A 27127-nucleotide genomic window follows, 5' to 3' on the forward strand; every position below is an offset into this window, starting at 1 on the left:
CAATAACAACTTGGCAATAAAAATCAAAACTTGTTCAAATGAAATATACAGAAAATATATTCATAAAAATGCAACATAATTATTATTAAACAGTTTTATAAAATGACATTCACAATTTTTCAAAATAAGAATACACATACTGAATGATAAATCGCTCTAAATAATCTCTATGGATTTCTCAGCATTTTAACAAGTAAATAATAGTTTATGAACATAACATAATCTTAAATTTTTCTCACTAAATTTCCATTGAAATAAATGACTACATACTATACAATAGAAGGGAAACAACAATAAAAAAGATATAACTTTGGTATTAAACAAGCAAAGTTTGTATTTGAAAGTTATAGCAATAATTTGTTAAAAAAAAAGCCAAATGGATAAGATTATTTTAAAATACAATCTGAAACTTATTCTGGTGTTAAAAAAACCTTACATTTTTATAAAAATTAATATCTTTTAATAATAATAAGCCATTTAATTAAAAATCAACATACATTGTATTTTTTGTTTTTTGAAAAAATAATTTTCAAAAAGTTTTTTTGACAAAGAATAAATATCTGCTCTAAATTAATAACTAAAAAATTGACTATATATTAAGCCTGTTAAAAGCTTTTCATTATTTATCATACATAATTATGAAATGCACTAGAAAGCAATGATAATCATGATATTCGATTAGAACATTGAATTAAGCAGAAAATTAATAACAAAAAATAACACTAATAACTAAATATGTATATGATAGAAAAACAATTATAATTCCTAAATATAACAATGAAAATAAACAATTAAACTACAAACTGATCTAAGCCAATTAAAATTTTTTTAATAGTAATCGTAAAAACAAATTTTACTTGTATTTCATCAATAATCAATTAATAATAAATAGAAGTAAATAAAGCTGATAAATTAAATACTAATAATTTATAATAACTTTTCATGCTTCTCGTAAGCCAGACTTAAATAATTCAAAACAATTTCTTTTCTTATTTGATAGAATCATACAAATGTATTAAAAAAATTGATAATTCTATTTCAAAAAGAAACAATAATATATTCATTTTATTTTTTAAAAAATCCTTTTTTTAAAAATAAATTTTTTTTTTGATTTGTAGTCAAATTTGTAGAAGCACAAAAGAGGGTGCACTTTTTAGATGAAAATGAAAAATGTTCATTCAAAAATGTTCATGACAAATATACATTCATATATTGATGTATATACATAACAAAGTTATGAAACAACCAAATAATACACATCGAATGATGGCATTGATTTACTCAACATATATACTCTAATACAAAGTGTATGCACATATTCTGCATATTATTCATAAGTCTTTATTACATTTAAGTATTGAATTAAACATCAAACTTTTAAACAAGGCAAGAATACATTATATGTAGTTTCCACAAAATCTACATACAAAACCTGGAATATGTTCACAATATATATATATATATATATATGTATATATATATTTTACAGAGTATGCATACATGCTAAAATATGTTATTAAAAAATTGAAGATAAAATGTACTACTCAAAAGCTAGTTAAGTTATGTATTCCAAAAACAGAACTGCTATTTCATTATTGCACAATACAACATTTAAGAAAGAGTTAATGAATGATTTGAATAATTTTTTAAGATAAATTTGATATAATGTTCATTGATATTTATGAATTTTAAATTTCTTTTCTCACTATACATGTCACATGAAATAATCTAAACACAGATTGATATTTTAATATAAAATCATCAAAATTTAAGTTGGCCACTGAATCTGTAACTTACTACTTATTTGCAAGTAGAATCAAATTTATAAAAATTAATATTTTAATAACTTCCAATATAGTTTTGACTTTAAAATTGAATCAGAAATATAAAATTTAAATTTAATCATTCAAATTATTTTTTTGCGATGCCTATAAATGCAAGCCTATAACATGTAAGAGTATTATTTTTTCCCATAAATGCCTTATATATTTAAAATATTATATATATATTTACAAAAATAATATCTAAATAAAGAATAATATGAAATGACCAGAAAAAAATTTTTTAAAAAGAATAACTGCATTAAAAAAAACAATTTTCAACAGAAACCTTCTCCAGGTATAAGATTTCATAAGAAAACAATGCAAATTGTTCACAAAAAATTTAGGCAATTTGTAAAAAAAAGTAATGCATCTAATTAAAACAGGATTTCAAGAAATAGCAGTTCTGTATTCAGTTCTTACAATAGCAAACTCTGACATTTTCTTTGGTATATATGAACTGGCAGGTACTGTATCAAAGAATTAGTGGACAGGAGGGCAGACTTTTTTTTTTCCACAAAAAAATTCTCTCTTATCAAGAGCCTGACCACTTCTGATCATGCAATATCACATGTAAGGAGGTCACTTTGCAAAACCATAACAAAAAGGTTTGCTAAAGGACCATCACCGGTTCCAATTCATTTTATTGCAAAATGGTGCCATCAGACAGCAGAAGATAAACAACTGTACACAATAATGAAATGTCAAAATCTTGCAATATACACGAAGAGCAATTATCTTGTTCAGCCTCTTAATAAAAGTTTTTAGCATTAATTATTTTTCTTTAGGCATTTTGAAGATCAAAAGACTTATTTAAAGTGCAATATAATTCTATTTTGGCAGATTACTAAAAAATTAAAATATTGCATTATAAAAATAAAAGATATATATTTTTATGATAAATTAAGCATTTGCATATCATAACATGTTTTTGAGTTCAAAATAATTTTGTAATGTAAAATTTTTGATAAATTAATAAAAACATTAAATGTTACATCGTAGGAATAAAGCATATTTTCTAACTTATAAACATGTTTTTCTATGACAAATTTTGCATCTGTGTATCATATGTTTGATATAAATTGAAAGTGATATCCAATAATAATGTTTAAATATATCAATAATTATTCTATAAATCAATAAAATCATATAATTGGAGAGAATTAATACATAAAAAATATCTTCCTTCCTTTTCTTATTAAATGGTTAATTTAAGAAGAATGTAATTAAGTGATAATTACAAAATAAAATCTTGATTTTTATAATTTAAACTGAACTTAAAATGAGCAGAATAAAAGATAAGTGGTTCCTTGGTGAGGTTTGATGGCATCATTTCAACAATAGAAAAGAAAACACCATGAACGTGCATTTATGTTTAACAAATGATCTAAGTTGTTGGACTAAATAATTTATCCTACTTTCTTTACAAAGAAACTAGAAGTGTTGAAACAGGAGACAAGGTTAGGAAACTAAAACACAACAGCGTATTCATGTTGTCACCTGTATTTGTCACAAGCATTCCACATCTCAAGCATGTCTTGAAACATCTAAAAGTTACAGAAAAAAGATTATGATTTTTTAAAGAGTTCTTTTTATAATAAAGAATTACTGCAGCTGTTTAAGCTGTTTAGTTGGTAAATTTTTAGAAAAAAGAAGTATTACAATTTCAGATATCAGCCATAAGAAAAATTAATAAATTTCATTCAGACAGATAAAAAACATGCTTAAGTGGATAACTTAGATAAAATTGTTTGCCTGTTTTATAAACATCTGAATAAAGATGATGAATGTGTTGGTAGGTAAAAGAGTGCAATAGATAGAAAATAAATTTTAAACCATTGAAAGTAATTTATTACATGGGCTAGAGTTCCACAAAACATTAAAACTGACAATAGTATTTCTTAAATGTAGAACTTCTAATTATTAGCAGAAATAGACTCAATTCTTTGTCAACACAAAATAACTATGCAAATCTAAAAAACTAATCAAATCTATATAAAGTTTTGAAAGAGCTTCCAATATAATAATTATTTCTTTTAATTAATATATTGCAATAATTAAGAATTAATGATAAGTCTTTTGATAAATACATTGAAGAAAGCTAGACATTAAAGCTTTGAAGCACATGAAAATTAATCCTTTGCACTTAGAAAAATAATTCAACACATAATTATTCACTTAATACAAGGACTTATTTATTGCTATGAAAAATATATATTAATTGTTTTAAGTTAAAAAAATTAATTTTACATCTTCATACCACTTTGTAGGTATTTTTAATAATTAAAAAATAAATAAAACATCAAAACTATCCACTATTTTGAATAGTGCCTGATGGGAGCCAACCAAATGGAAAGGGTTAATAATTCCTACCTACAGTCTGTTTTAGTCTTTTGTTTGTTTTCTTATTTAAAAGTATATTTTAGTTCACAGTTTCCTAAATGAAGTTAGTTAAGAACACAGATCTAAAATCAACACTTAGTTCTTTAAACCAGTCACAATGATCTTCAACGATGAAGTTATTCAGCAGAACAAATATTAATCTTAATTAGAAATAACTAATTTGTAGAAGAGAAAAAACCCTTTAAAATGTAGAAATACCCTTACCTGTGTCACCCACTCAATATCTTGTAGGCAATCTTCTAATATTGTATGGGAATCTTTATCTTCACCTTTTGTAACATCTTTAACCTTGAATGTAAAAACACAAAAATATTAAAATGCATTTTGCACTGATAGCATTCTATATATTATAATAATTTTCTACTTTTAACAAGAGAAGAGTCTTTTGAAAGATCAAGCTATATTATGAACAGTGATTTATTAGCTAATTTATGAACAGTGATTCTGGATTTCCAAAACGAAAACTGAAACTGAACGGTTTTCTTTCAGAGGATAGAAACAGATAAGTGAATCATTAAAAGTCACAAGTAATTAATTATTTTGCATTTTCATTCAGATTAATAAGATAAGAGAAATGAAGAGATAACACACTATATATATTTTTACTAATAATACAAACACATATACATGTTTTGGTACCCAACAAGCGAGACTGTTAGAAAATTAGTATAAATATTCTTTGGAAGGCAGGAGTATGATCCTCGGAGCGATTTCTTTAAAATTTTAGTTAATTAAAAATTAATCAAAATTTTGGCATTTTTCTATCATAACTTATAAAAATAGTGCCGCACAAAAATGAGTTTTGCAACTTTTTAAAATTTAAAAAATTCTCTTTTCAATGCCATTGGTAATGACACCAATTTATTGTAGTATAGTTTTTTAATTTAATTTTTATAAATATTTTAGACTTATTTTCCAACAGTATATTTCACCAATGTAAAAAAGAACAAATTATTTTTATTGTATCTATAAATATTTCTTTCAAGAGTTTTCTTCCATTATTGACAAGAAGGTTTCAAGCTATGGTCTATTTTTCTATAAGGAATAGGTTTTTATTTAAATTATATTTTTAATATAAATTTTGAAATTTGTTGTACTTACAATTAAGGTTTAACTTCAAAAGTAAGCAATGATAAAATCTGTTTTAAAAAGCATCAATTTTTCTACACTGCTGCTAAGTAATGCATGCATAAAATATATTATTGCTTTTATTGTCTAAATATTATTTTTTTGTTCGAGGCACAGTGAATTCTTGTTTAATGAGAGAAATTTTTAAAAGAATAATCCTTTAACTTATAATATAATGAATAATATTCCTTACAACACATAAAACTTCAATGGTGAGCAATTCTTTCCTTTCTCAAATTTTTGTTAAGATAACAGAAAATTAGGGAGGTACATTTCACAATAAACAGTATAAGATCTTTTAAAACATTATGTACTATATGCCTATCAAAAATGTAAATTTAAAAATGCTTTGTTAAGATGCCATTAAGAGCAAACTACATAAAATATTTAATTGAAAATCTTAGCAATTTTTAATTCCAGTGAACCAGCGCGTTGTTGATGACTGCTTGCTATGCCTTTTGCACAGAAAACGGTGCTTCACAAATTATCTAACAATTATACTTGAGGTTTTATTTTTCTTCATATATCAATAAATTAGAATTTTTTTTCTATATTTGTTGCATTTAAATGAGCAATTTCAATCAGTTTAATGCTATTTTCTATGAAAACCTAAAAACTCGTTTTAAGTATGAGTCTATATTTTGCAGAACAGAGATAAATTATGAGAAATATATATATATAAAAAAAATGTAATATAAAGACAAATACAACAAAAAATTTTCATTTTCATTAGCCTATATAGTTATCTGAATATATATTTTATATTTAATTTTATTTATTTAGTTATATATTTAGTTTTTGTTACTGTTTTTTTATTTGTGACAATTCCTCTTTTGTATAGTAGATACTTTAATAATAAAGTTTTTTAAAAAAATTAAACATTTTCCAAATTCTTCTTACAATGAAATAGTTATATTGTATATTTCAACAATTACATTTCTTAATTGAATTCAATCACGCATTTAATGCATAAAAATAACATGTTTAAGAAAGCAGCTTCCAAGCATCAGTTTTAGAAGCATTTTAATGAAATGTCCAATCATTATGTTCAGATATATTTTTCAAACTAGAAATAATAATAAGCAAAAGGAAGTTTTTATAATAATAGGATAAACTGTTGAGACCAAAAATTTGCTAATTATCCCGAATAAGATATTTTATAATGTGATAGATTTTTAAAATAATCAATTGGGTACATCAATATAGCAAACCGTATCCTAATCATGTAGCTGAGCTGACATGGTTATCAGAAATTCCAAATTTCCAGCCAATTTCACTTTTTGCATTTATTTATACAGATTATATAAATATCTTTCTAAACAGATAATGCACCTCATGTAAATAAGCATGTAATCAAATGACTATATTGATTTTTTTTTCTTATTTTAGTCACGACTTTTTAAATGCATCTTTTTTTCATGTCATGTAAATTGAATATAAATCTCATGAATTAAAAACTTAATTTTAAAGTGACTATAACTAGAAAATGAAAACCAGACTCACCTTTTTGCAGCCCAACTGAAAGAAATGATATTTATGATGATGCAAGCGACTATAAAGAGTGACAGTTTGTACACAAGACCCACACAGTGGGAAATTAAAATCACTCGCAGAAGAAGAGTCTTCCTTACTTTCAAGGGTCATAGGGTCATATACCTGGCCTTGAAAGTGGGCAACAAACTGGATCTTGCCATTCTGACAGACCTGAAAACAAATCAATTAAGAAACATGATTAAGAAGGGAAAACTTTCTATCAATTTCTTTTTAAAAACATTTTGTTTCAATTCCTAATAGTCATAATTAAATTTATTTTCGATACTGAAGTGGAAAGTGAATTTTTAAAAGGCAATGAATTTAAGCTATCTGGTATGTAGAAGACAAGGATAAAAAGTTCAATATTGTCTATCATAGCATCACTAGGTAAACTTACAAATTCCAGAAAAAGAGGAGATTCCTTTCCGTTTATAAATAAAATTTTGCCCTACTGCAATCAGCAATAAAATTATTGAATAATGCATATATATGTTGAAACATTCTAAATCTTTTATAATAATAATCCTCAAATTTAATGAATTTTTATTATTGTGTAATAATAAATATACATATAAAGTTGTGTAGCATTTTGTCTTTCAGTTATACTTCAGGCTTCAATTAGATGTTACATTATTTGCAAACTAGGTTCAGTTTCAGAAATTACATAATTAACTATTTTCAATTAATTTTCTAATCAAAAAATTATTTTTTTTTGTACAAATATTAGTTAAAAAAAGAATTCCCACCAAAAAATTAAAATAGTGTTTTTTAATTTATATCCAAAATATTATATCCAAAAATAATGTCATTGTACCATACTCTAGAAATAATGCACAGAGTTGATTTTTGAGTCTCGCTCAAACATAAAATGCTTTTATTTCAGATTATTTCCTTTTCTGCCTTAAATACTTTTGTGAAAACATAAGAAGAAATAAAATAAAATAAAAAAATAAATAAATAAAAATCAATAACCTACTGATATATTTTTCATGAATATTCTTATTTACAATATTCAATGATTCTTTTAGCACTCATTAACAATCTCTTGCAAACAATTACTATTCAATAATCCCTCAAAATAAAAACATTTCGTCCTAATTTTTGGAAAGCTTCAGATCTAAAATGTTTAAAGTTCTTAGCTCAGTTACCCATAAAAACAATATCATAATAATAATTAATAAAGTAATTATACCTAGACATGGTCAGACATATTCTTTAAAAGTAATGACTAACACAGCCTGCCACAGTGCTTATATATCAATATTTTCATTTACATCTACATTCAACTATGTTTTTGAAATATAAAACGAAACACTTTTCCCTCTTTAACTCTTTCAATTCTGATCTGGCTAAATTGGCCATGCAAATTCTATTCTGGCATTCATGTTTCTGTTTCAAACAAAAGTACAGCACATAAAAAGAGTTATTATCAAGAATGTCCTTTCTTTACATCCTGCATGCCTCATTTGAAACAGACATTGGCTTGCCAGGATAAAATATGCATAGCTGATTTATCTGAATCAGTAGTTAAAAGATGAATAGATAAAGTATGCAAGCAAATATAATAAAATCAATTTCTGACAGTAATAAATTTTGCCTTTGACCATGATATTGTTGTATAATCACAACCAATACAGATATATGTAATACATTAAAAATACAAATTTAAAGATTGAAGGGTTTTTTATTGTTATTAAAGGAGTATATAATTGTAGCAATAATATAATAAAAAGCTATACATGAAAGCAACTGATAGCTATTCCAGGGTGCACAGTGAGAAGCTGCTGGAAAAATTAAGTATTTTCAAGCATCTTAGCAAAAAAAAAAAAAAAAAAAAAAGCACGTTTATTTAAGTATGCTTATGTAAACTGCATATTTTTTAAGCATAAGAGCTTTTTTCTGTTTTATAATAATGCACAGTTTAAATTGAAAAAAAAATTAAAAAAATTAATTTTAAATATTTATTCTTTAAATTTTAATATTTCTGTATTTGCACAACCTCTTCTATTGCAAAATTATATTTTTAAGAATCTGACAAAAACATAGAAATAATCATAAAATAATCATTAATCAACTTCTTTAAGATTAACAATAAAGATCTGTGAACTTTTTCAAAATTTCTTACAATTAAAAGGTTTTATTTAGGCTATATATACAACATTTCTGAAATTGTCAATAGTGATGTGGATGCTCAGCATGAACAACAATTTTGTATTTGAACAACAAATAAGATTCAACATGGCTGGGATGGAAAGAGTAAATTTCTTCCTGCACTAACTCATTCTATTTAGTAATTTTATTTGCAATCTTATAAAGCTAAAAACTAAAGCATTCCTATGGCTATCATCATATGATTACTGGCAAAACTGTGATGAAACTGATAATAGAAGAATGCCATGCTCTAAATGAGTTTTTTAGATAATAAATAATAGAAACAAATTCATAAAGTTAAAAAAAAAAATCAGTTCTAAAGTTTGAAGCAAAATGAAAATATATCAGTGCAATGTCTCCCCCATAATTTTTTCTCTTCAAGAGAAAATTAAGCCTTTTAAGGTGCTTAAAAGTGGTTTTCAAATGTAAGCACTTTTCACGACACTACACACTCTGTATTCTGAGTAAAAACGACCCCTTTTTTCCATGTCTTAAATTCTGTATACTTCAGAATTTTAATTATCTTGTAAAATAAGGAACTACTAACTGATTTCTTTGAAGGAGAATTTTATTGTTATGCCCCATTCCAGAAGAGACAAATTCAATAAACTCCTGCAGTTGGAAGAAGTACATATTTATCACCTGGTAGACTGAAAGAGCTTGTTGGCTGTTTTGTCAGAGACTATTTCAACCAACCATTTAATTGGATTTATCAAGTAAAATTTGTTGCAATTACAAGATATATAGCTGTATATTTCTCATCGACCATCAAACATACTAAATTCTTATTATGAAATACCCCACATGATATATATATATATATATATATATATATATATATATATATATAAAAGATATATATTGCAAATTTGGCAACACAACCTAGGTTGTTGCATAAAGTTATCATTATCTGGATGTAAACTATTGACTGAGTGATAAAATCTAAATGAAAAATTACTATAATTCAATGCCTAAATTTAAAATTAGGCTATGAATTACACTGTATTTTTAAATTTTAGGATAAAAGTATAGTTTTTTTTAAATATATTCAATGCCTTAATTTGTACATTTTACATTTAATCTATCTATACACATAATCTTTTATACAATTAAATCAAGATATCCTAAATTTGCCTACTTTTTTTCTCTTAATTTTTTTTTACTTTAATGTGATCAAACAATTTATTTTTGATTTTATTAAATTTTTAAAGCAGAACCTATTTTTTATGATGCTTTAATATTTAAATATCTTTATATGAAATTTATATAACTTAAAGTCTATATGACTTACATGAAATGCTTATTTTTATGTCATTTACAAATATCATAGCATATTTGTAGAATAGAAATCCAGGAGAATGTAATACCTGACACAAACTTTTTTCTTTTCCTTCACTTTTGCTCACTTTCACGAGAGGAAACATTTTAACAGAATCAGAAAGTTCACTGCTCCATTTCTCACATTCATGAAGCGCGCTTTTCTTCTCAGATGTAATTTCCTCTATTGCTTGTAAATGAGTCAAGAAATACTCATCTGGAAATGAGAGAGCAATTTAAAAAAAAAAAAAAATGCCGATTTTGATCACAATATTTTACATTTGTAACTACAATATAAAGAATCTTATAAACTATATTTCTGTATTTTCTATTACCTTTCTTCCTCTATTTTCTTATATTTTATGAAATTTATAATTTATTGAAACAAACAAAAATATGTAGATAAAGCTGGAAAGTATAAGAGAAAAATTCTAATATTAAAATAATACAATACATAAATAGCAAATCTCCCTAAATTTAGAGTCCAATAATATTACAATTTGAAGTGAATCAAAATTAAAATTCTTAAATTAAATATTTAAAAATTATAGAGAAATAATTCTGATAATACAATTCATTTAGAATTTTATCACAAAATCTTATATTAAGTCCAAGCATTTGCACTTTAAGCAGATCAAATGTCATGAAATTACAACTACAAAAATTTGGTCTCAGTTTAAATTAAGGGATTTTTAATTTGAATAAAAGTTAAATTAAAAATGTAAAACATAAGTTTTCTATAAAAGATAGTGAGATTAATTCTCATCTTACAACATGTAACATGCTTGCAAACAAATACGAACAATGAAATATTTTTTGAAATCTAAAATCCATATGCATATCCATATACGCACAATATATGAATCCAATATTTTATTACGTATCATCTCAATCACACACCCATACAGAAAAGAAAAAAATATATATACAATCAAGCTTAAGATTTTAAGTTAAATATTCAATTCACATTTTTATACTAAAATAAGGTGAAAGGCTTTGATTCAGTTTCACTGCAACAATTAAAAAATTCAAAATAATTCATTTTTATATACACAAATAAATTTCAATTTAATTTATAGTACATTATGCTGACATTAGACTAAAATGTAATATATGCAAATTACCTTTTTCTCGAACAATTTCTGGTATGAAATCTGGATCTAAAGCATGGCTAACTAAAGTCTGTAGATAAACTTCAAAATTTTCTCTTTGTGGATGTACAGTATAATCACAGGAACTAGAGTACATGAAACAAATATTTTTGTTACCAAAATTTCTATGACAATCAAATAAAAATAATTAACATAAATTACAATGATATTTTTTCAAAGGAAGCAATTTTGAAAATTAGAACATCAGAAATGAAAGTATTTACAAAAACTCAATTTAAAATTTTTAAACATTTATTCATTCATTCATTAACAATTCAATTACCAGTACATCAGAAATTACATTATTTCTCCTTCAGTATTTTAATTTGAAGAATAAAAAATTATGATGATTTTTGAAAAGTCAAAATATAATGAAGGGCAAGAGTATTTTTGCACAGAATGAAAATTCTGCAACTTAATATAAATACAATAATACTATTTTCAAACAAAGACTTTTAGCACTCACACAAGTAATTTAATACCAATGCAAGAATTGATGCAAACATTAATAAACATGCAAGAATCAATACAAGAAACAAAAAAAACAAAAAAAAAAAAAAAACATATTTGCTTAAATATATATTCAAAATATATTCTTAAGCTTTCAAGTAAAACAGAACCTCAAATTTATATATACCTTCTTTTTATGCAGGTTACAGGTTTTTTAAATTAATTAATTAAATATATCAAAAACTTTTAAAAAATTGATTCCAAATGTTACCAAAATCAATTTTATATGCTCTAACTTTTTTATGACAAGCACAGCAAAAAAAAAAAAAAAAAAAAAAATTAATATCTTTTTGCTGCAGCTAACTGATACTGTTTCTAAAGATTAAATTCAGTTTGTTAAAACATAATTTTATTTCTTTATTGATGCAGACAGATTAATTTCAAAGATCAGTTAACACATATTTTGAAGCCTGGGATTTCAAGTTGAAAAATATCTGACTTAGTTTTTTTCCTATCAGCTTTCATTTATAAGATATAATTGTAGTGTTATTTAAGTTAATGCATTAAATTAAGCTTGAGTTAGAGGAGTAAATATGAAAATTCTTTCACTAAATAGATTATGTAAAACAATTTAAAAGACGAAAAAACATACCAACTCTTTGATAAATCCATAATAGCTTAACTATAAAAATTAAAAATAAGAAGTGGAAAATAAATTTTAAAAAAAAATTATTTTGTTTCTCTCTCAAAGCTGCTTTTAATAATTTTTGCAAAACATTTTAATTAATTGAGGGAAAGCACAACAATAATTGTGTATGCCCACAACAGCTAATTAAAAAATGAAAGCTATTTTGTTCCACTCTGAAAACCTTTTTAGTTTGATATTGCTGAATGAACTTAATTTAAATAAACTTTTTCCAAAAATAACTTGTCATTTTCTGAGTATATTCACTCTGTATTGATCTTCTATTATTACTCACTGTGAAATAATTTACTTTCATTTGTTCTTAACTTTTTAATAGAACTACCAAGATTTTCAGGAAACTGCCTAAATGATGGTGAAAGTAATGAGAATGTTCTACAACTAAGGTTCCTTTAATTATTAATTATATCAATCAAATTTTTTTCAGCCTTGTGGTTATTCAGAAAGATTTTCACAACAAGGAAAAATGAGATCTATGTTTTTTTATTCAGTCCCATTCATGGCATCCTTGAAATAAGGATCATTTATGAACTTTTAACAAACACAAAAATTATTCTAATTTTAAGTTATTTTTCTATTATTCTATTTTTGCATTATCACTACAAAGCAAGGAGAATCCTGAACAGCAGCTTTCATGAAACTATTTCATTAGAAACTTCATATGCAGCAGAATCAAAATGATTTAACCTCTTCCAACTAAGGAATCGCAACTTACTTATAGTAATATAATACACACCAAGCAAGGATATTTTATAATGTTCATTTGTTTATCAAAATGATAGTTAACTATTTTTGTCCATACAAATTACCCTATGAAGTTCATAAATTTAATTTTCTACACGATTAAAATTTTGTTATCATACTGCCTTTTTACAGGACTTTTTGTGTGAAAAAAAAATACAAATATCCATCTTTTTTCCCTATGCATATAAATCTTTATTTAAAGGAATAATTTGTTCTTTAAATATTAAAATATTTTTAATTTTATTAAATCTCAAATAGAGAGCTGATAGTGAAAAACTGCTTTCATATTTGAAATCAATGTACCAAAATATGGTCAAAATCGGTTTAAATTATTCCAAAACCAATTTTTTTTTAGGTGATTTGCATTATTTGATTTTTTTTTTAAATGAAGAAAACGTTTTTATGTTTCAAATAGAAGTTTTCCAAATACATATGTTAGAACTGATGCTTTTAGACCATAGGTTCCCAAAGTGGTCCAGGTGGACCTATGGACCTCCTATGGACCCCCACACGGGGGTCCACGTAGACATGAAAAGAAAACAGGGGTTCACACGTTGTAAGTGGGGGTCCACGAAAAATTTTCTGGTTTTCATAATAAAGAACAAAAATTTTGGCTTGGATTTACCTATCAACGTAGGCAGGTAGCATCATTCACTAGGTAGGTACTCAAAAATATTCGAGACTCAGTTCAAACACAGAATTTAATAGAACAATAGATAATAGTACAAGTGGGGAATAGTGGGAAATTGCGAGAAAATTTTTGATAGCGTTTCCCTTGTCAAAAGAAGTTTTAGTGCCGTTACCAACCTGTTAACAAAAAAAAGGAGCAGATTGAACATCACAGAACGGGGAGATTTGAGATTACTTCTTACAAAACTGAAGCCAAATATTGATAATTTGCTGTCAATTCATCAAGTACATCTGTCTCATTAAAAGTATGACTATTTCTTATTGTTGATTTACATTTCAGAGTTCATTGTTGATTTTTTTGTCAATTGTTGATTGTTTGTAATGATAAATGTTTATAATTTTGTATAACCACAAGTATTATTTTAATAAATAGGACACAATAAAATGTGCTACTTTTTCTTCTTCTTAACAGCCCCAATTTAGGGTGATATTTTTTAGGAGTTTTGGGAATACAGTAGAAATGTAGAAGCAGGGGGTCTACCGAAAATAGTAAAACTTTGAAAGTGGTCCACGAGAAAAAAAAGTTTGGGAACCTTTGTTTTAGACCAACTAATTTAAGAGGTGCTAAAAACATACATTAATAGAGAGTTCATTGTTGATTTTTTTGTCAATTGTTGATTGTTTGTAATGATAAATGTTTATAATTTTGTATAACCACAAGTATTATTTTAATAAATAGGACACAATAAAATGTGCTACTTTTTCTTCTTCTTAACAGCCCCAATTTAGGGTGATATTTTTTAGGAGTTTTGGGAATACAGTAGAAATGTAGAAGCAGGGGGTCTACCGAAAATAGTAAAACTTTGAAAGTGGTCCACGAGAAAAAAAAGTTTGGGAACCTTTGTTTTAGACCAACTAATTTAAGAGGTGCTAAAAACATACATTAATAGAGAGTTCATTGTTGATTTTTTTGTCAATTGTTGATTGTTTGTAATGATAAATGTTTATAATTTTGTATAACCACAAGTATTATTTTAATAAATAGGACACAATAAAATGTGCTACTTTTTCTTCTTCTTAACAGCCCCAATTTAGGGTGATATTTTTTAGGAGTTTTGGGAATACAGTAGAAATGTAGAAGCAGGGGGTCTACCGAAAATAGTAAAACTTTGAAAGTGGTCCACGAGAAAAAAAAGTTTGGGAACCTTTGTTTTAGACCAACTAATTTAAGAGGTGCTAAAATCATACATTAATAGCACGGATTCAAATAATTGAAGCAATATTCTGAATTCAAAAATTTTACTAGATGATAAAAATGCATCTATTAGTATGTTTATGTTTCCACATACTAATAGATCCAATCATACTAATAGTATTTGCTCACAATATGAGCTTCTTTACTAATAAATTACAAGAGTTGATGGTTAAAAGATTGAAGAACAATGGAAAATAAATGGATGACTAAAATCTTTTTCCAAAAAGACATATACACTTTTCTATTTGAACATTACAGAAAGAATCAACCATATATAAAAACAATAAATTAGATATCATTATTTTTTAGAGAAAATCAAAATCAGGTATTAGATATAAGCAAACAAAACAAAAGCTCTTAAAAGCAAACACAATTTCTACCATAACAGTAAAATTAATTGCTGTCTAATATAAATGATCTAAATAACATAAAAAGTGACATAGAATTTACTTTTGAGTAAGAAATTGCATCCTTTGTTAGAAATTTAACATTGGTTAACAACAAAAATGATACAATTGGAGGGTGAAACAATAAATGATCAAATTTAATTTTTGATGTTTCTTTAATATTACATAAAAACATAACTATTACATAAAAAATATACATACCCACTAATATCTTGTTCAACTACGTTTTCAGTATCTTTTAACAATTCTACTATCACAGTGTCATCATCAGATTTAATAATTTTTACAGCTTGTTTTAAGTATTTATGTTTAGAAGATGGACTCCACCGAGAGTACTACAGGAAGAAAACAAATTAATAAAACTGAAAAATGACAAAAAAGAAATAAAAATAAGAACAAAAAAAAGGAGAATAGATGGATATTTCTCCAGAGCTTGACATAAAAATTTCACAATAAAGACTTTTAAAACTCATCATAGAATACATTAGTATTAAACCATAATGAAGGAAACATAAAATTATGGGCATCATCCTTTTTGTCTCTTAAATTCCTTGCTATACCCAATTATAAGCTGAGGGAGAAGTCATTAACACATCAGTAAATGTTCTTATTTTCATTAAATGTTTCTTCTTATAGGTGTCTGTTCAAGAAACTACACATTTCACTAAACTGATATGCACTTGATATGCATACTTCAAACTAATATTTGAAAAAAGTCTCTGCTTTATAGTATTATTTTGACATTTTAAAAAAAGTTTTTAATACAATTTGAATTAGAAATTTTAAGAAAAAAGAAATTAGAAATTAAAATTTCAGATATATACTGAACATTATAGATAAAGAAAAAATAAGCAGAAATCAATTCTGTACTTCCCATAATCAAATTCACAATATTTTGTTTTTACTGATGCAAATTAAAGAAACAAACAATCAAGATCTCAACAAAAAATATTTTAAAGAAAACAAGCAAAAATATATACTTATACAAAATAAATAAAACAAAATATACATTTTATAATGGTTTAAAAACACATTAACATGATTTTATACTTAAATTATGTATATTGTAATTCATTAAAAAAAACTAATTTAACATATATAAAACAAATATTCATATAAAAATTGATCATTTATAATTAAAGAAACTGTAAGAAAGCATTCAATATTTATAAACAGAATTTCTTTTTAAACTATAAAAAAGACATGATTTGAATTCATCAAAAGTAAAGCTTACCGATGAGGTATTACGATACAAAATATTTGTACTCCCTTCTCCTTCAAGAACTTCAAATAACTGTAAGACATTCTTGCCTTCAATTCGCCAAATAGGAGGGCATTCACTACCTTGGCTATCAATACTTATCACATAATCTCCAGTCTATAAAAACAGATACGAAAAAATAACTTGCAAATTATACACCTTATAGATTAGACTGAATCTCTGCATTAAACTACTTTTCACTTTTCCGAAATATACAATAGAAAATTTGGAATGTTATTTATTTTACAAGATATTTTTAAAAAAGTGCACACATGCATTATATATTGTTATAATTTCTAAATACAGTACAATGTCGAGCTCCATCCTAATGTGGTGGAAGGGCAGGCTAGATAGTTCTATGAATTCATTTCTTTACCCATCAATACCAGTAGACAAAGTTTATAAACCAAAACTCACTGTAATAATATGTATTTGCACACTTGTTATCCAGTACTAAGCCCTCCATTTATCTCAAAGTGAACACAGCCGTGAATTATAGAAGTAGTTGCCAATAATGTGTTGAGTTAAAATAGAAGGCTCTATACTGATAGTTTATATACTGCACTGTACATTTCCAGAATTTGTTACAGAAAAAATAAGTTAAAGGATATAATTTGTTCACATTTTAACATAAAATTCTGTAATGCCCAACTTAAATGCAGGAAACATTAATGTAAATCAAAGGCCTAATTCTTAAGAAAATTGACTCAAACTGATTTTATTTTTCACTATGATTACACAGATATGAAAAGATGACTCTAAGATAAGAGTGAAAATTTACAGTTTTTAGGTTTTGAAAAAGTCCTGAATAGATGTCTTGCCTTCCTCATTTAATTACAATAAAAGAAAACTAGGCCGGATAGTACAGAAGCCAGATAGTCATGAAACGGATATTCAGTAGTGTACTGTATTATGAAAAGTATTAAATTAAACTACAAAGCCAAAACATACATGAAAGATAAATTTATTGGAAGCAGTAATACTAAATACTCTTATAGTTCTGAATCATAATGAGCACTTTTAAATTATTCATAATTCACAAAATAGAATATCAAAATTTAGCATTAGATTATTTATAGATATATAAAATATTTTACTACAAAAGCATAACATTAGAGTATATAAAGACTTTATTCAAAGATGAATAAAAATTTCAATTTAATTTTGATCAATATTTTCCATCAGAACAGTTTCAACATTCTTTTATAAATGTAAGAAATTTTTCCAAGTAATCAAGAAAATCCTACTCACTTTAAAGTGAGTTTCAGTATTCCAACAACTCTCACTATTGTTAACAGGTTGCTTAGATGCTGCCTCAGAAGTTTCACTGGATTGAACAACCGCAGCTGCCTCTTCCACTATTTTTGGTAACTCTGGCTCTATTGTGACAACCTCAGGTACAGCTACAACCACAGGCTGTGACAACTTCCTTGGTTTCCGGCGTCTCTTTCTTGTTCGGTAACCAATTGTTTTATTTACTTTCTTTTTCTTGGGTGCAGCTGGAATTGCCGGTTGCACAGTTGTAGCTGGTTCTGAAGGTTTCACAGCAGTTGGTTGGACTGAAATAGCAGGTAAATTTGTAGGCTTAGATAAAAGTACCACAGGCTGTGGTGGCATCACAACTGGTATTGGTAGAGCTGAGATGGACTTGGAAGAAGCAACACTCGTCAAAGTTGAAGTTATGACATCAGGTAATGGAGGTGGAGGATCAATTGTTTCCTCCTAAAATAATAAAAGAGATAGTGAAACGCTCAAATAATTGCATTCTATACATTATTTCTATAGTTAACATACCTTTTTCTCAACCAATACAGAACTTATATCAATGAAGAATGCATAAATAGAAAAGATTTTTCATAAAATTTTCACATTCCATGCACAATTAACATAAAAGCATATCTTTTGTTTAAAATTTAACTTAAAAGAAAAATTTAAACATTGCAGTTTTTCTTAAATGATGAATGTGCAATTCCCCTATACTTATTTTTATCACTTCACAAAATGAATCTATATAAATCAAATAGTTTAATTTCACTTTGTCTAAATTGTATATAAGTATTCAATTTCAAAAAACAACAAATAATTAGATAATTTTTTTTTAGAAGGGGCAAGCAAGTTGAATGTGCAGAAATTTTAGAAGCACTTACTAGTTTTCATCAATAAAAATAATACATGATGTAATTAATAGATGTAAGCAGAAAATACATATAAAATAATACTATGGTCTTCCTTAATGGTGCTTCAAGACAATTTAGTTTGATTAGATTAATACTGTTCATTCTGCAAAAAAAAAAAAAAAAAAAAAAAAACTGTTTGTAGATTATTTATGTTATCCCACCTTACTTTACTCACTGTTTTTTCCTAGTTTAATTATTTGGAAAAAAATTTTTAAAAAAAGAAGCATTCACAAACTGATCAGTAACTTTACACTCCCCTTGGACTTTGTATGGGGCAATAAAAATGGTTAAAATGATAAAATTATGTGTTTTTATTCTATTTTTAGAATTCTATTTCTAAACTATTGTACCAATATTAATTTTTATAACAGACCATTAAAAAAAAAAACAACTTAAAACTACCATTTTTGTTACTTCTTCCTCCTTCGTTGTTTTATCTTCCTCAGTAACTGTAATTACATTTTCTTCACTTTCTTCAAAAGCATACTTCCTTTTTACGCAATTCCTTGTCCTTCCTATATTAATGGTGAATAATAAATATGTAGGATATATTAAATTTAAAACTTCTAAACAATGAAGTATTCATCTTTACTAATAAAAAGAATAAAGGTAAATGCAAATCCTTTGGCATTCGATAAGTAAGACTGTTTGATATAGAGCTACTAAGTATATTTTAATATAAATTTAATCTTTTCAAATAAAATAATGCTAATTCAACTTTTATCTCAATTTGATTTTGAAAAATACTTTGCTGAATGAATTATGAATTTCAAGTTACATATAAAAGAATTAATATAACAAAACACAAGCAATATTCCAGGTGATAGTTGCTAAAAGCAGCTAATTAATAATATGTGATGGTATAAAAAAAGCATATTGAAGTATTAAAAAAATGGAAGCCAGCATTTAGTATATAAATACACAAAATTAAAAAGGATTAATAAATAAGATTCCAATAATTGACTAATTATTTTTAAATAAGTATATTCACTTTTAATTGTTCTGGAATTCTTTCTGCGTAATCCTTTCTCTTTACACTTCCTCATCAGTGGTCTTCTTTGGGTATTTGAAACAGTTTTACTGCCAATGATCTGGACATCCTTAGCAGAGTTTCTAGTTCTTTTAGGATTTGAAGGAGTAGCTTTTGAGTTCTTTGGCAATGCAGGAGATTTTTCTGCTGTGCGTTTCACTTTAATGACTAGTAAGTGACGAGTTCTCCTCCTCTTACCTCTTCTACCTTTAACAACACAAGCACTCTTTATAGTACATTCTTCTACAGTTTGTTCTTTCTGTGCTTCCTCATTCTCTTGTAGTTCTTCAGCACTCCCAGTGGCTTCAGATATATTTGTAGGTGTGGTTATTTCTTTCTTGGAACTGCTATTTTTACTTGATGATCCAGATTTATTCCCTTTTTCACTATGATCTTCTTCATTATCTTCACAAAGCCTCTGAATAGCCATAGCCACAGAATCAAATATCCCCTGAGTTGAGTTTTCATCTTCATCAGAAGAAAATGAAGGTGCTTCAGGATTTGGAACCACCATTTCTTTCTGCAAAGTAGAACAGCCAAATAAAGTAGGGTCAAGTGATGGAGCCTCGTCAAAGTTGTCTTTATCATCAGATTCTTCTATGAGATTTTTAGCATCACTTTCTTTCGAATTTTCCATAGAAGATATGTCAGCTTTTTTATCTTCAGGTTTAGGTGATCCCTGAGGACTTTCTTTCTTTTCTGCTTTGGCATCGAGATTTACACCAGAGTTGCTAACAGTTGGTTCATTGCTACTCTCTAAAAATGTCAGAAAAGACTGTAAAAATCCTTTGTCTTTTTTGCTTTTTTTATCTGAGAAGCTTCCTTTTGACACACTGTCTTCAACATCAGGATCAGATGATAATCCAGCAAGAAAACCTAGATCTTCTTCAATACTATTACATAATTTTTTTGATTCATCAGATAAATCATCCATTGGAGGAGTTCGACATATTGGGGATTCACATTTGGTCTGTTCTTTCTCAATGCTGCTTTCAACAGTTAAGTTTTCTGGGTTCTCTACAACAGACAATTTATCTTCATGCTCTGACACTTCTTGCTTAACCAAAGACCATTTTCCACCAGTAGCTTTGTCTGTTTCATAATTTAAATCAGGCAAAGTGTCTTTTAAATTTTTTTCTGGAGGTGAATCCTGCTTCTTTGCATTTACATTTACAGAATGGGACAGGTCAACTGGGAGGGGTGAGGAATTTGAGACTGTTGGCAGATCACTGGCAACAGAAGGACTACATAAATTATTTACAGAACTATTAGAAAGAGGAGTCTTAATCTCTTCTGTATCTGCAGTTGAAGCAGGAGAAGTTAATTGTGACTGATTATTCTCAAGGTGAGAGTAAGTGCAATTCAAAGGTAATGGATTTGCATTAGAATCACATTTGCGCTTTCGACTTCGCTTGCATTTTTGCCCTTTAGCAGTAAAATCAAGAGCTGGTGATGGGGAATTAGGTGAAAAAGGAAAGACTTCACTTTTACTATTCATGGCACATTCAGATCTAGATGAGATCATTGGGTCTAAATGTTTTACATGTGGACCCTGCACAGCTGATGGCCTGCCATCAAAACGTGCATCTACTGGATTTTGGTAAACATTTTCTTTATTCATTTTCACCATATCAATAGGAAGCACCTGAGGTAAGTGAACATCCTTCTGTTGTGATCGACAATCACTTCCCATAAGTGCGGGTCCCACTTCCCGAAGATTCTCATCGACCACCTTTGAAGAGTCACTAGTGTTCTCATGTACTTCAGAGCCCAATCCTCCATTCATTAAGCTGTAATTGATTTCTGAACTAGAATGTGGACGCACATGATGGTTGTCTACAAATGCTCCACTATTGATGCTTAAATTACTGCTCTCTATAGAATAAACAGATGGGGATGAATGCTGAGACAAATCTTGTTTAGCTGGGGAGCCAGATTCCGAGTGGCAAGTTCCTGGAGTTGAATAACACCCATCATTTGAAGGAGAGTGGTACATGACTGACTGACTGTTAACTGAAGAGCAACCACTATCATGGCTCATTGGCAAAGGAGTTGGTACATATGCTTGTCCCATAGATGAAGAAGGTGGAGTAGTATGAGCTGGAGTAGATGCTGGTATAGGAGTGCTCATTGGTGGATAAAGATTTTGACTACTTGATGAATGCTGGCTGCTATTATTGATGTGTGCCAAAGATTGCCTTTGACTACTAGCTTCACTTCTGGAATTAGCAGGATGCGTTGGTAAGCAGGAAGTTGCATGGGCTGCACCTGGTGGATATGGATATGATTCTCTCACATTGTAAGAATGATTAGGAGGATGAGATTCTGAATTATATATAGTTGAATTATTGTTAATATTACTTGTTATGACAGACTGACGGGAGATTTGGCCATTATGAAGGTGGGTAGGGTTGCCATTCAAACTGTTATTTGGCACAAAATTACTGAAGTTTGAATTGGCACTCGTGTTTGTGCTAGTTGTGGGAATGTCCTGTTTGTCAACATTTGATTCAAAATTTCCAAATGACTGGGAGTAACAATAAGGAGATATTGAACTTCTTTGCACTCCAGGTTGCACATTGGAGCAATATGAGCTGTATGCTGCAAAATCATTTTTTGAGCAGGAAGAATAATAATTGTCACTGACAGATGAGAAATAAGGATCATTTTGTGATGATAACAAAGAGGAATGTGAAGTGTTGCTACTATCCACATATGATGATGGAGGCCGTGCAGGAGATGACAAAATACTCCGGTAGCCTCGACTCAGATCTTGTTCCACAAAAGAGCTGGAGGGCAGTGAAGCACGTGACTGTTTAGAGGCTTGAACACTCAATTTCTCACCACTTCGTCCTACCAGATGAGATCGTTGTAGAACAGTTTCATGAGGCAGGACCCCAAAAGGTCCACATTGAGATGGAATGATGCCAGAATGCCTCCAAGATCCAGGTGGCATAGAGTTGGGAAATAAATGCCCAGAACTAAGGCCAGGAGCGCCAGATAAACCATTGTTTCCATCAGTGTTTCTTCCATAAGCAGACATGCCACAATGAGAGAACCCAGTTCGCAGATCATTAAAATCATTTTCTCTGTTTACAGCTTTGAATAATCCTGCAGCTCCTTGGGGAAATGAAGAAAGATGTCCTTTATTAGCTGAAGGAAAGGAAGTAGAAAAAAGACTAGCATCATAATTAGCAGCAAAAAGATTTGCATTAAAAGATGGATCATTATGGTTGGCCTGAGAGGGATTCAGGCCATGAGATGCTGCAAGGAGAAAGTGATGTGGTCCCCCAGCATTCCCATAGCCAGGAATGTGTTCCTGGCGAGGTAAGGAAGATGATAATGCAATATTGTTCATTTCTGCTTGCTGTGACAGAGCACCTGGAGGGTGGTTCATTGAAGCCCCCAATCTTGAAAAGTGCTGACTGTAAGCTGACCATGACGTAGGGTCCATGTTTTCTCAAAAGAGAAAAGAGCAGGTTTCTCAAGAAAACCCTGGAAAGAATATAGAATTAGAGACCTGAATGGAAAGATACAGTTCTTCCTTTAGTTCCTTAAGATTTATGTTAATGAATGGTAGTTCATTTACATACAAAAAAAAAAATGCACAATGATAACTTTCTGGTTTTATTCAGTCCTGAATAATCTGTCCTGACAGATTATACAAAGTTATATAGATGGGGGAAAAAAACATTTTTATACAAAATAAGTATCTTTTAAAAATAATGATATTTTAATGACAGATAGTATTTATAAACTATGCTAGAAAGAAATGTAATCTTTGATGATTAAAAACAATCAAGAATTATTAATTTATTTAATGGAATTTATTCTGCCCTTTCATTATACAACAAACATTATATATTATTTTAGACAGCTAATATCAGACATTAAATAATATTTTAAAATTATTCAAAATTATCTTAAGTATCTAGCAAATTTCAAATAAGATTTTTTACTTTAGAAACAAAGAAAAGGATGAAATGTAGCTGTTACTACTTATCTAAAAGTAAGCATTGACAGAAATTAATTTTGTAAAATCTAACATATATTTCACAAACTGAAAGAATCAATAAGAATTCATGTGAATAACTTAATAATGCAAAAAAAAAAAAAAAAAAAATCAGTGACAAACAATTTTACTATACTTTAAAACACAGGAAATCATTTGAAAATAAAATAAATGAAAAAAAAGTTTTTATTTTTTTATACTTGAAGACAATTTATAAGGTAAGAAAATATAATAAATTTTTTAAACATGTTCATTACTAAGGCTATGAGAGATAATTCTCAATGCATTTATAACTACTTGATATCAAATACACTTTCATAAAATAAGTAAATAAAATTATTTCAAATTACATTCAATTTGCACATATTTTTTATATTTAAAAAAACCCATAAATAATTATGTATAATAAATATCAATTCCTTTTCAAAATTTTTATTTGAAAGCTATGAAAACATCCCTTGAGAGGAATAAATTACTTAAACATACATGTTATCAATAAGAATAATTTGAATAAGATTATTTATCATACAATATTTTTTAGATTTACTTTAAAAATAATCACTGTCTAAAAAAGAGCCAAGACACTCTCTTTATTCAATAACCATACACTACCATGTGAAAAATGATAAACTAAATTAGATAGCAGAATGAAAAATTTAATAAAAAGGACATTATTTTTCAGCCACAATTGGAACAAGGCTTTAATGTTACCACTTTAACATTGGTAAGATAACAGCTGTAGAAAAATATAAATAGCGAAATATTCAATTAGTATCTGCATGTATTTTCTATTGTATTTTATAAATAGAATTATGTCAAACAACCAATTACAGTTGACATAACGAAAAATTCAAGATAATGAAGGATATTTTTGATAAATAAGCTTATGAAATATGCTAAGATAATCTGATATTATAACAAGAATAAAAAGACTGTAACTTTAATATAAAATTATTTTATGAATTCAGCAGTACCTATTTATTTACTTACAATAAAATTGAATGGCAATTAAAAAATACATTACTGATTGATGAAGTGCTTTCTTACAATTAATTATTTTCTTATTTCAAAGAACATGATCAATGTTTAATTTTCCAGATTTTACTTTTGGAATTGATGTTAAAAAAATAAATAGTTGTATTAACAACAATCAACTCTTTGTTATTGATATTACTGAACAAATACAATTGAAATGATCAGTAAAGAACATTATTTTAGTTCTGTTAAAATGACAGTTAATGATAAACATTTAAAACATACTCCTGTATTAAACAATATAGTCATTTTTTAAAAATACATAAATTTTTTACAGTACCAGCTGAAACTTATTAAATTCTTAGACTTTTTTTTTTTTAAATTTGTGATTGAAACTTTATGATAAACTTTATTCCACAGAAGCTTATATATATAACAATATATCCAAACAATATACTGATTTTTTTTTGTTTCAACTCAATTTTTTTTACAACTGTATAATGTTCAAATTTATTTTTCAATGAAAACATAAGCAAAAAAACATCTATCACACTGGATAGCCATGCATTTAAAAATGCTTTTAAATGTGATATTTATTTTACTAATCTGTATTAGATAAATATAAAATATTTTCAATATTTTTCACGGTAGAGATAATATTATAATAATAACCTTGGTAATAAAATAATGCCATACTTTATTTATATATGTATTTAAAACAATGGTCATACCTGTTGTTTTTAAAATAATTAAAGCAAGAACAATAGCAAGAAAGCTATTAAGTAAAAAATACAACAAAACTTTTCTTGATAACAGACTTGGATAAATAAAAGCCTTTTTAATCAAATTTCAAAAAAATCATAATTGAAATATTTATTTTACTTTAAAATCTAATGGCAAATACAGCATGTTAAATAATTATGAGTAAAATGGAAAAACAATACACAAGATAAATAACTGTTGCAGTTCATGTTTTCCTTTTAACTTATGTAAGATACCAATGAACACAATTGATATGAATTTAACGTGTATTCCAATGGTTTTTAAATTAAATCAAAACTTTTTCAAAATATAAATGAAGAAAAAAACCCAACATATAAAAATTTTGCATATTACATACCAAAGTGGATGAAATAGCAAATAAAATTTCTATCAATATAGAATATAAATTTTAAAAAATTGATTAATTAAATAACAATTAGAGCGGAATTTTAAAATATGAGTTATTTTTCCTATAAAATATTATATGCTATATAAAGAGCGCTAATATATTAAGTAACATTAATATAATACATAAATCGATATACATGCATGTAATGTAAACAAACAAATTATGTTTCAATAATGAATTGTACTAAATAACTACATCACGAATATACATGATGAAAAACTAAATAAAGTTTGCAATATATTCCATATATAAAAAAAATGGAAATTCACTGTATGATGTTTTTAGAAGAAGAAATAATGTTCAATTTTAAATGCATGATTTTTGAATGACAACTTACTGTTTACATATTGATTGAGAAAAATCGACGCTGATGAGAGTTTAAAACGGGAGATAAAATCATTTGATTCATTGGAACACAACGCATTACGTATTTTTCAGACATATAATTTTGTAAAAGGTCTTCTTTTGCATCAATAAAATATTTACATCTCGAACTCAGTAAATCAAATGCATCGTCCGCCATGTTTACGATCATAACTACATATAAATGTAAAAGGTATTGCCAGATTTATTTTTATGGATTGGTTCAGTTTCGGATTCCGTATCCTGAAATGTTTTTCAAAAACATTTCAACTTCATACAGAAAAATAATCTGTCTTTATTTCTTGCAGTGCATCAGCAAAATGCAAGAGTTACAAAGATTTTTAATATTTATAAATAATAAAAAAATTCTAAATATATCAAATTTTGTAATATAATGGATTTGAAACTGGAAAATATTCTCACAGAATGTTTGCATGTGAAAATAT

The 27127-nt window shown here is 27.0% G+C and overlaps 1 protein-coding gene across 1 annotated transcript; it reads right to left on the reverse strand.

The window, feature by feature from the left end:
• Positions 1 to 3010: 3010 nt before the first annotated feature.
• On the reverse strand, positions 3011 to 26830 carry LOC129972852 (uncharacterized). Its single transcript, XM_056087150.1, has 11 exons — positions 26656 to 26830; positions 20122 to 23655; positions 19533 to 19645; positions 18205 to 18675; positions 16927 to 17070; positions 15894 to 16027; positions 11477 to 11589; positions 10403 to 10569; positions 6855 to 7055; positions 4428 to 4511; positions 3011 to 3367 (listed from the first exon to the last, which is right to left on the reverse strand). Exons 2-11 carry the CDS (start codon positions 23612 to 23614, stop codon positions 3317 to 3319), a joined length of 4971 nt encoding a protein of 1656 aa, XP_055943125.1. The 5' UTR covers positions 23615 to 23655; positions 26656 to 26830; the 3' UTR covers positions 3011 to 3316.
• Between the last annotated feature and the right edge of the window lie 297 nt (positions 26831 to 27127).

The sequence above is a fragment of the Argiope bruennichi genome, chromosome 6 (assembly GCF_947563725.1).
Source record: "Argiope bruennichi chromosome 6, qqArgBrue1.1, whole genome shotgun sequence".
In the NCBI taxonomy this organism is placed as follows: Eukaryota; Metazoa; Arthropoda; class Arachnida; order Araneae; family Araneidae; genus Argiope; species Argiope bruennichi.

Excerpts from the sequence above, each read along its gene's own strand:
- LOC129972852 (XM_056087150.1), bottom strand. The coding sequence starts at position 23,614 with ATGGACCCTACGTCATGGTCAGCTTACAGTCAGCACTTTTCAAGATTG. Across the intron at positions 18,676-19,532 it reads AGGAAGAAGTAACAAAAATG|GAGGAAACAATTGATCCTCC; the intron begins GTAGTTTTAAGT and ends TTATTATTTTAG. Across the intron at positions 7,056-10,402 it reads AAGAAAAAAGTTTGTGTCAG|GTCTGTCAGAATGGCAAGAT; the intron begins GTATTACATTCT and ends ATTTGTTTTCAG.